Below are 12,068 nucleotides of genomic sequence, written 5' to 3' on the forward strand. Positions count from 1 at the left end.
AGAGTGCGTGTCCTTATCCTATGAGAAGAGGCCTCACTTAATTATTCACGAGACTGCGTGTCCTTATCCAATGAGAAGAGGCCTCACTTAATTATTCATGAGACTGCGTGTCCTTATCCAATGAGAAGAGGCCTCACTTAATTATTCATGAGACTGCATGTCCTTATCCAATGAGAAGACGACTCGCGTCATTATTCATGAGACTGCGTGTCCTTATCCAATGAGAAGAGGCCTCTCTTAATTATTCACGAGTCTGCGTGTCCTTATCCTATGATAAGAGGCCTGACTTAATTATTCACAAGACTGCGTGTCCTTATCCAATGAGAAGACAACTCGCGTCATTATTCATGAGAGTGCGTGTCCTTATCCTATGAGAAGAGGCCTCACTTAATTATTCACGAGTCTGCGTGTCCTTATCCTATGAGAAGAGGCCTGACTTAATTATTCACGAGACTGCGTGTCCTTATCCAATGAGAAGAGGCCGTCCTTATCCTATGAGAAGAGGCCTCGCTTAACACAGCAGCATGTGTTGATTGACGGGCGCTTCAAAGAGTGAGATCGCATTCAGTAAGTGAGAGATGCATTAATGGATCAAAAACGAGTGTTTGTTTTTGCTTTGTAAGAGTTTCTGCCGCATAAGTTCTCTTCAGTAGATCCTGAGTCTTCGAAACAAACGCGATTCATCCACACTGTGAGTGTAACCGCTCTTCTTTACGGTCCATTAACCGATCAAACGGCTCATAAAACTGTGTTGTCAGTCAGTCTCCACTCCGCAGCTTAACCACGCCCACTTTTATATCATTTTTCAAAACTGTGTTGAGAACTGACGGCTGCTCGAACAGGGGGTTTCATGACCCTTTAAGGTAACAATTGCAGGTTACCACTTTATACAGTGTACTGTAGTTAGAAAAACTGCATTTTACCTCCTTAAAAAGCTACTTTTTGTTTGTAATTTGTCATGTAGTTTTTCAGAAGGGTAGCGTGACAATAGTTTAACTCCTTGCAATGATAGTTGCAGTTGATCTTGTGGCTCAGAGAAGAAACAGAGTCTGGTGAAACTCGAGAGACTCCAGCTGCGGTCAGTGAACTGACTCCTAATTAAACCAGACGTACAGTATGTGAAAACGCTGGGGAAACACAGAAGCAACACACACTACAGTCTCCGCGGTATCCCTGCGACATACATGAGCAAACGCTGTAATGTGTGGTGGGCTTCAGTGGATCTGCACCAGCTGTTGCTATGGCACCACAACAAGCCTTTTAAAAACTGAGACGGGTATAAAACATTTGCTTTAATTGGGCGGCACACTGTACAAAATGACCAGGAATTTACAGGATTAAAGAGTATTGTTTTAAAGTAAATGACTGTAGTAGGAATAATAATTCAACTTTATTTATATAGCACTTTTCATACATAAAATGCAGCTCAAAGTGCTTTACATAAACAATATCATATCTACTTAAAAAATTTTTTTTTTTCAAACAGAGATTATGATTCTCCCAAATCTCTTGAGTGAATGATTCAATGACTCACTCATAAAGACTTCACTTGTTTCATTACTGGATGAATCAGTGTTTTTGAACAAATCTCTTGAATGAATGATTCAATGACTCACTCATAAAGACTTCACTTGTTTCATTACTGGATGAATCGTTTTTGAACAAATCCCTTGAGTGAATGATTCAATGACTCTCTCATAAAGACTTCACTTGTTTCATTACTGGATGAATCAGCGTTTTTGAACAAATCTCTTGAATGAATGATTCAATGACTCACTCATAAAGATTTCACTTGTTTCATTACTGGATGAATCAGTGTTTTTGAACGAATCTCTTGAGTGAATGATTCAATGACTCACTCATAAAGATTTCACTTGTTTCATTACTGGATGAATCAGTATTTTTGAACAAATCTCTTGAGTGAATGATTCAATGACTCACTCATAAAGACTTCACTTGTTTCATTACTGGATGAATCGTTTTTGAACAAATCCCTTGAGTGAATGATTCAATGACTCTCTCATAAAGACTTCACTTGTTTCATTACTGGATGAATCAGCGTTTTTGAACACTCTTGAATGAATGATTCAATGACTCACTCATAAAGATTTCACTTGTTTCATTACTGGATGAATCAGTGTTTTTGAACGAATCTCTTGAGTGAATGATTCAATGACTCACTCATAAAGATTTCACTTGTTTCATTACTGGATGAATCAGTATTTTTGAACAAATCTCTTGAGTGAATGATTCAATGACTCACTCATAAAGACTTCACTTGTTTCATTACTGGATGAATCGTTTTTGAACAAATCCCTTGAGTGAATGATTCAATGACTCTCTCATAAAGACTTCACTTGTTTCATTACTGGATGAATCAGCGTTTTTGAACAAATCTCTTGAATGAATGATTCAATGACAAAAACAGGTTTTCCTTTAAAATTATTGAGTGAACTGACTTCCCAGATATTTTTTGGTAGTGTATTCCATTCTTATGGAATACATTTATTTTCGTTCGCCTGTTGCTGGGAACCTCCAATAAACCAGCAGTAGATGATCTCTAACTTCTAGATGGAATATAATGAACAAAGTTGGTGATATAGTCCTTGTCCATCACAGGTTTTGTATGTCAGGAAGAGGACCTTGAAATCTATTCTAAATTGTATAGGGAGCCAGTGCAATGCAGCTAAACCTGGAGTTATATGTTTTCTTTTATTAGTTCTAGTTAATAACCAAGCGGCAGAGTTTTGGATGAGCTGAAGTCTGTTTATTGCTTTTTGTGGGCGACCAATAAAAAGTGTATTGCAGTAGTCAAGTCTACTTGAAATAACAGCTTGAATTAGCAAAAAATAATCCAAGGAGCTCTAAAATAATTGTAAGCTAAAGACAGCATCAACTGATGCCATGCCACCCCCACTTCATGTGCTCAAACGTTAAATCCAAAAATAAAATATTTAGGTTACAACTGCATCTGTCTGAGGTGAAAAATCACTGACTTTATTACTTTTATTTTCAGAGCTTTTAATATACTCCTATAATAAAAAATAAAAAACTTTATTAACATTTATTTATCTTTAACAAGTATCCTTTTAGTACGGAGACCTCAGAAATCTGAAACCAGAATGAAAAATAAAAGTTTTTGTTCAAAATGGTGTGGTTTCTCAACAAAGGGCGTATCTCCCTAATAAATACAGTATGACATTTTTGTTTACAGTAATTTTTCCAATACTGTAAACTCACAGTAAAAGCAAGTTTTATTTACAGTACAACTGGACTATAATTTCCAGTAAAGTACTGTAGATTTTATATTTTATATTTTAAGTCCTACTTGAAATTACCGTGAAAGTAATGCAATTATTAACCTGGAATATACTGTATTTTTTAACCGTGTATGTTTGCAGATGGGAAGTCGGAGCCCTGCATATACAGTACAGCGATGCATCATCACGCAGTGTGGAAATAATGCATGTGGGATGTTTATACTGTGTATGGGGAATAATTGCATTGTGAATCGTGACATCCTTGGTTGTTTTTATCTAGGTCAACCCAGATAAAGACGTACTCCTGGGACAACGCGCAGGTCATCCTGGCGGGAAATAAGTGTGACATGGATGAGGAGCGAGTGGTGTCTGTGGAAAACGGCAGAATGCTGGCGGAGCAGTTGGGTAAGTTCACTCGTCCTAACCTCATCTCATCCCCAAACTGAGTTTTAATTCCCCAAGGGACTCATTAGAAACTTCTGGACCTGGAGCCAGTCAGGTGGGTCAACATAACTAGTTTTGCTTCAAGACATTGGCCATTGAACACTGACCCAGCAGTCTGTGATATTTCCCTTTAGTTTAAATAGTTTTATTCATGCAGCTTAACAAGTTAGCAAATACATTTGCACCAAAATGATTTTGATTGGCTGCAGCCTTTGATGTCAGCTACAATGAATGGGAAGTTATATTAACCCTAAAGCCATCTTTTGGACAAATGAGGGCAACATTTAAATGTTTTAATACTTTCCTTAATTTGAGCGGTACAAGACTTGGCTACTTTTCCTAAGTTTGCCACCTGAACACACACACAAAAAAATTTACTCGATTCTACAATGTTAAGTGCTTGAAAAAAAAAAGTTCTTAATCCTGCCTTCGTGGACAAAAATGGGAACCCATAGGCACCTATAGGAATTCCGAGCATATTTTTTTTATTTGTCCAATAAAAATCATTAAATCCAACACAATGCAGATCATACATACAGACAAATGAAGGAGTGAGCCTATACAACATTCTCAATGTGGCAAACACTCACACACACACAAACACAAACATCGAAACAAAGCATTGCATTGAATGTATTAATAACGCATAGGCTACTATAGGCTATACAAAGTAGCCTATGCGTTATTAATACCTTTTTAATGCTAGCCTACTGTTAAGCGTTTTCCTCGTCTTTATAACGAGGACACATAAAGCGTCTTATAGTGTCTGTTTTGGCAGAATACTGCCATCTAGTGGCAGAAGGTTTTCTTAGACAGCTGTGTGTGTGGATCGTACAAGGCCAAACCGGCAAAATGAAAGTCTCAAAATCCAAATGAATCAAATAGGATCGACTCACAAACGAGTCAATGAATGCATGCGCGTCACCGGATCCACAAATGCACATCTTACTCGTTGCACGCACAAATTCTGCCTTACATTAATACAAAATCGAAGTTTTGTATCCACAACTATGTCTCTATTTGTACAAATCGCTGCACATTCATGTAATTCTGTATTTTGCACAAACAAGTGAAAAGGATAGTGGATAGTAAAACATGTCTGCAACATTTATCAAGTTCGTGGATAATTGTGTGTGCATTTATTAATCATTTTGAGTCTAAAATCATCCCATAATTTATTGATCCAGGAAGTTCGAATATGTGAATATGCCAACTTTACTGAACTCCTTGAATAAGCACTGACCGTATTTCTTTATACTCAAGTCCAAGTTCAAAATCAAACTCTATGAAGCGCTCCATTGTTAACGTACTGAGCTGTTTGAAACACGGCCAGCGGGACATGACAGGAAGTGTACTCACAGCAGGTTTTGCGAGAGAACGCAATTCTTTTGCAATTTCATATCTCTCTGTAGGAAGTGCTTTTTTGAAAGTTGAAAGTCTGTTTATTGTGCTTTCCTAACTTTGCCCTATTATGTGGTTGGTTGCATTTCAACTTTTGACATTTAGACTTGTATTTTCCTTTGCTATTTGTATCTTTGCTATCAATCCATTGGTTGAGAACCACTACAAAATCCTCCAAATTGCACCAGAATGGAAATAAATCTCGCCATGCATCCTATATAAGCACTGTAATAAAACACATTCCTTAGCCCGCTCGTATTAGCATATGTTCACTGTGCATAAATTAGAGCATATTGAGGGACTTTCAGCTTTTGAACTCAGGCGATAATTAAACGCATATAATTGGATGACACCTGAATGTGCAATCGGCTCAGACTAACGCTGAACGGTGATAAAAGACACACTTACTGCATGTGTGGTGTGAGAGAGGACATACCCTCGTCGCTTCCAGACTGTCAAATCAATTACATCTCATTGAGGATTGTCACCATTTGTAAAGAGCACACATTCTGCTTACATAGGCAACATCCATACAGAACCTCAAAAGTCACGGAATTAAGACGTTCTACATAGTCAGCAACTTTGTGCAAAAATAGAGCTCGTCGTGTGAAGAGCACACGAGACTTGACACACAATTGAATAGAGTTTGATGGGTACATGCTACTAACAATGCAATACTAAAATACACTTTTAATAATCATTTTAAATGTAATTAATATAAATTATTATTATTTATTATTATTAATGCATATATTTAATTACTAATTAAATTATTTATATATTTATAAAATACATTTCTATTTATAAATATATTAAATATAATTGAATATATTAATAATAGGCACTATTATTATGAATTATGATGAATACCTATATTTAATTACTAATTAAATTATTAATATATTTATAAAATAAATGTCTATATATGAAATATAATTGAATATATTAATAATAGGCACTATTATTATAAATTATGATGAATACCTATATTTAATTACTAATTAAATTATTAATATATTTATCAAATACATTTCTATATATTAAATATATATATTAAATATAATTTAATATTTTAATAATAGGCACTATTATTATGAATTATTATTCATGCATATATTGAATTACTAATTAAATTATTAATATATTTATAAAATACATTTATATTTATTAAATATATTAAATATAATTTAATATATTAATAATAGGCACTATTATTATGAATTATGATGAATACCTATATTTAATTACTAATTAAATTATTAATATATTTTTACAATTCATTTCTGTATATTAAATCTATGTATTATTATATTCAATTATTTAAAAATAATGTAATATATTATTAATACACAATATTGTACTATTAACTATTAAATATAATTAACTATTATTATGAATTAATAAGAATAAATAAATTTAATTACTAATACAATTATTAATTTATTTATAGTATACATTTATATTTACTAAGTATATTTATTAATATATTAAATTATTAATAATTTTTAATTATTAATAAGAAATAGTTAAAGGGTTAGTTCACCCAAAAATGAAAATTCTGTCATTAATTACTTCCCCTCATGTCGTTCGACACCCGTCAGACCTCCGTTCATCTTCAGAACACAAATGAAGATATTTTAGTGTAAATCTGATGCTCTGAAAGGCCTCCATTGGCTCAATGGCACGGTTCACTCTCAAGACCCTTAAAAGGCACTAAAGACGTCGTTACAAAGTCCATCTCACTACAGTGGTTCTACAATAACTTTATGAATCGGCGACAATAGTTTTTGTGCGCAAAAAAACCCTAAATAACGACTTACATAGTGATGACGATTTCAAAACACGGCCTCATGAAGCTTCGAAGCGTTATGAATCAGTGAGTCAAATCATGATTCGGATCGCGTGTCAAACCGCCAAACTGCTGAAATTTGGCGATTCAAACCGCTGAATCGACTCACTGATTCATAACGCTTCGAAGCTTCATGATGCCTTGTTTTGAAATCGTCATCACTATGTAAGTCGTTATTTAGGGGTTTTTTTGCGCACAAAAACTATTGTCGCCGATTCATAAAGTTATTTTAGAACCACTGTAGTGAGATGGACTTTGTAACGACGTCTTTAGTGCCTTTTAAGGGTCCTGAGAGTGAACCGTGCCATTGAGCCAATGGAGGCCTTTCAGAGCATCAGATTTACACTAAAATATCTTCATTTCTGTTCTGAAGATGAACGGAGGTCTGACGGGTGTCCAACGACATGAGGGGAAGTAATTAATGACAGAATTTTCATTTTTGGGTGATCTAACCCTTTAAGCTTGTCGAAATGCATTCTGGGATTTTTTATTTGTACTATTTATATCAATATTTATACTAGCCATTTTATATTAGTGTATATATAATAAATATACTGAATAGATATAATAATTACATTTAAATAATCAAAATTTGTCATATTTTCTTCCATGTTGGATTAATTTTAAGTTTGTTGAAATGCATCCTCAATACCAAGAATACAGGCAAAACTGCCTTAGAAATGAAATATTTATTCATATATTGAATATAATTTTGCTACACACCGAAAAATGCTGTCTAGTGTTGTTTTGTAATGGATCTAAACTGTGGTGTGTTGTTATTTCTGTCTACCAGGTTTTGAGTTTTTCGAGACGAGCGCCAAGGACAACATCAACGTGAAGCAGACCTTTGAGCGCCTGGTGGACATAATCTGTGACAAGATGTCAGAGAGTATAGAGACTGACCCCGCCATTACCACAGGAGCCCAGGGAACGGCCCGGTTAACGGATAACCCTCCTCCACTACAGCAGCCTAACTGTGCCTGTTAGTGCTCAGTTTACATGGTAGCAGAAGTGTGTGTGTGTGTGTGTGTGTGTGTGAACACCTTTAGATAGATGCATATATCCTTTAATGTCATAGAATGCAGGTGCTGGAACAACCTGAATCTGATTGGTGCATGTCAGGAGTCATGTGACCCTTTACAACTGCACCCAATGGCAATGGCAAGCAACTTTTCAGTGTTTTAGAAAGCAGGATAGCTTGAAAAAATATGAATATGATTTCTTTGGTCATCGGTGTTCAGTATAGGTGGCTTGTGGCAACAGTGTAAGTTCATGTCACGGTCTATTGCGCCACTAGAGGGCGTTCTTTTTAAAACGATACGATGCAGTCTGTCTGATACATGTGAACACACAACGTTGTGTATGAACGCTCCTTTAGCTTGTTTTGTTCCAGCACCTTTGCACTAGAGTCACGTCTGTCTATACGGTGCCTAGTTCATTCCGACACACTGCTTTCTTTACTGTCAATCAAAGTCTTTACGGCGCGGTTACAAGCATGGATCGGCTGTTGATGACTTTTCGCTAAGCCCTGCCCTTTCTAAAGGTATTAGTCTGATATTAAGATAATTATGAAGATATTGATGCACTGATATGAAAATTTGGGCCGATACCGATAATTCTTTATTTTTGAAAGCTGATAACCGATATATTGGCAGATAAATCTAAATTAGGGCTGTGCGATTAATCAAAATCGAAAGAAACCGCAGAAAGCTAAATTTTTCCAGACCACCCACTCAAGGGCCGGTCACATGTCGCATCTGAAAATGTGTGGAAAACGCTGTGCGGTGCCGCTTTCTTCTCCTTTCAAAAAGCGTCAGAGAGCGTGTCTGCCGTTACTAAGCAATCATGAGCCTTGAAGACGAGGAAGTTTCTCTTGAAGCCGATACGGAAGTGACTTAAACTGCAGTTCATGGACTGGCCACTAGAGGCAGACTCCAGAAGGAGCAGAATCTCATTGAGCTCATGTTAAAATGCCCAACTTTACAGCAGAAGAACACATGTTTACAGTCCGGGACAAATTGTGGTTTTGGTCTCTACGGCTAATTTTGCCCTTCATGACGACTGTGAGGGGGGTGAATTTTTGTATAACTCATTCGTTTAAATTATATAAAGCCTTAAAGTTCTGCATAATTAAGGGTGTGGCCACTTTGAGTGACAGGTGGATTGCCGTTTGTCTGTTAGTCATCACCTCGATTGCCGTTTGTCTGTTAGTCATCACATCACCTAAGCTCCGCCCACGTCCCGCCTCTTTGCCCTCTTTTATCCGGGAGTGACGCTCTGCCAAGATGGCAATGGCCGACTTTGAGGCTTCAAAAACTCTCTTCAGAAACCTATGGGTGACATCATGGACACTACGTCCATATTTTTTTACAGTCTATGGTCACCGCATGAGCCTCGCTTTCAACGCGCGTCTACATTTAAAATAACGAACTTGAGCGTGCAAAAGATGCGACATGTGAACTGTAGTGTGCAATCTGAATGCAGCTCGCCTTAATCTAGTGCAAGAGCAGAACAGAGTCTGTTTACCATTACGACATGGAAGAAAGCACAGAAACAGGGACGAATTCAGGGCAGGAGAAGGACCAAAAAAGGAGAGATGATGCATCAGATCCAGGGGCCGGATTCACGAAAATCTTCTTAAGAAAGAAGTTAAGAAATTCCTTGAGATAAATTCTAAGAAGTTCGTAAGAATGTTCCTAAGTGCAATTCTTGAAAAAAAAGTTCTCAAATATTTTCTTAAGAACATCTTAATTTTTTACTTAAGAAGAAAATAAAAGGTGTTATATGGTGTTATTTTATTGAAAGGTATTACTGAACACTCGCTGAATGAAAATCGTTTTGCGCTTCCTGCAGATAACCGTAGATATCATCATAAGTGTGCAGACTATTTTCGTCGTGACTGGCTTGACGGGAGTAAATCACTCAATGTCGTGTTTTTAATGTGCCGTGTCTGTAAAATCGGTATTTTATAAGAGCCTAGCCGTTTATGAAGAACGCTGCTCGGGTACCAAAGATCGGCCGTTAGATCGACACAAGACGAATCATATCATAGCCGAGGTAAGGCTTCTCTCGCCGGGGTTAACGAGCGCTGAGCACCCGCTGATCGCCTGGATCTCACAACTCCGAAAACGGCAGATAAAATTGTAAAATAGGAGCTCTCTTATAAATAAACCACCGATTTAATCTTTAAATAACATTCTCGGCTGAAAAATGTCTTAAAACTACAATTTGTGACACATTAACAGTAGAATTGGTATTTAAGATAGGTTGGAGGTTATCCTAACTTTAAGAAGTTATTCACGATGATTTTTATTATTTTCGTGAATATGAATACTTCTTAAATTTTATCTTAAGAACAATCATAAGAAAAAAGATAAGAACATTCTTAAGAAAAGTTTTTGGGAATACAAAATATTCTTATATTTTTTCTTAAGTTAGAAAATAAGAAGAAATTGGCAGTTAAGAATAATTTCATTCTTAAGAATATTTTGTGAATCCGGCCCCAGGTAATTTGCGAGACCTGTCAAACTTTCACTGCAGAAAACCAGAGTATTAAAGGCCATTCACACAGAACGCGTTTTTACGGTTAAAAAGACGCTGGTCTAGAGTTGCGTTTTTTTAAACGTTGTTAGCTTTGCTCCGCCCAGTCCGCTCAATTTTCATTTTCCTTCAGTACTCCATCTGGGATTGCGGCATATTCTCTGGTTTTCTCCGGTCAAATTTTAACCGGTCCAATCAGCGAACAGAGGGAGTGGCGATGACGTTGATGTCGTGCGCCAGTTTGAGATGACGAATGTCACGACCAAACGTTAGCGATTGGTTAATGGCAGATCCAGAGCGGCTCTGGGCAGATCAAATAGTTTTAAACTTCAACAGAGTTCCCGCCTTCAAGGAAGTAAACGCTTGTCAATGGAGAGCGGCCAGACTCTCTGAACAAATGAAATATATGAGAGTCTGGTAGGATCAGGCTAGAACATTGTGTCACGTGCGAGATGGTGCAAAAGACACGAAAAATATTCTTCCAAACCATACAAAAAATCGATAATACAGGCATTTGTGTACTGCACAACATATGAAAACAGTTAAAAAAGGCAAACCAATGTCATAATATAATTTATGTAAAGATATTGTGCCCGCAAATATTGGCAATAAAGCCAGCTTCCAAAAAAAAATTGTTTCAAAATCGTGATTTTTTTTATCAAAAAAATTGTGATCGATTTTTTTTTGTCCATATCGCACAGCCCTAATCTAAATCCAATTGTTATATCATATTTGAGAGCCTGATCACAAAAAGTCTCAGCATTAGAGCCACGTCCCAAACACACAATTATGAAGTTCTCATTATAGTTTTATGTCGTCTATATGACAGACTTGAGCTGCTCATGTTGCTTTGAAATGTAATTTCCTTTTTTGAAGTGATTCCAATCATATTACAAGCATTTCAAACCCATCATGATGAACAGTGAGCATCTGAAGTGTCTCAGCTGAAGGAAATAATACATTATTTATCAGCTTTAATATATCGGACACATTTTTTTATTGGGCCGATAATGAACATATCGTGCATCCCTAATTGTAATTATTAACATCATGATTATTTGTAAAGCTGCTTTGAAACAATGTGTATTGTGAAAAGCGCTATACAAATAAATGATGAGTTGATTCTAAATTTTCTAAATTTTTAATGTGATTACATCATCACAGAGGACTTCCTTGCTAAAGTGGGATTGGTCAGAATTGTTTTTAAAGGCGGGGCTTAGCAGAGGGTCAGGCGCTCAAAGGAAGGGACCGAAAAGCGACTGCATTAGCGCACACACACACACACACACACACACACAAGACTCCTTGTTTTTGTAGTTCAGGAATTCATGCCATATTAATCGAGTCGAAATTTCCCGTCTAGCAGCGGCAGTGACATCAGCTGCATAATTATCATGTGTGTGTGTGTGTGTGTACGCTGTAGATTATTAAAGAATATTAAAGTCACCTATATGAATACATGATATATCTAGTGTACATAGGTTTGTATATACCTCAGTCAGATGAATATAATGTTGTGGATTCAATACAGGGGGAATTTAATTTGATCATTGTAAATGAATTCACGCTGACTT

The 12,068-nt window shown here is 36.4% G+C and overlaps 1 protein-coding gene across 1 annotated transcript in view; it reads left to right on the top strand.

Moving 5' to 3' along the window:
- The window catches only part of LOC307118696 (ras-related protein Rab-3C-like), a 47,551-nt gene extending 36,434 nt beyond the window's left edge, over positions 1 to 11,117 (top strand). The window contains exons 4-5 of the mRNA XM_079804417.1: positions 3,541 to 3,665; positions 7,748 to 11,117. Coding sequence (XP_079660543.1) covers positions 3,541 to 3,665; positions 7,748 to 7,941 — 319 coding nt within the window. The 3' untranslated portion in view covers positions 7,942 to 11,117. The remainder of the gene's footprint in view (positions 1 to 3,540; positions 3,666 to 7,747) is intronic.
- The last annotated feature ends 951 nt before the right edge of the window (positions 11,118 to 12,068 follow it).

Source organism: Gobio gobio (genome assembly GCF_949357685.1).
Source record: "Gobio gobio genome assembly, chromosome: 22".
NCBI lineage: Eukaryota > Metazoa > Chordata > Actinopteri > Cypriniformes > Gobionidae > Gobio > Gobio gobio.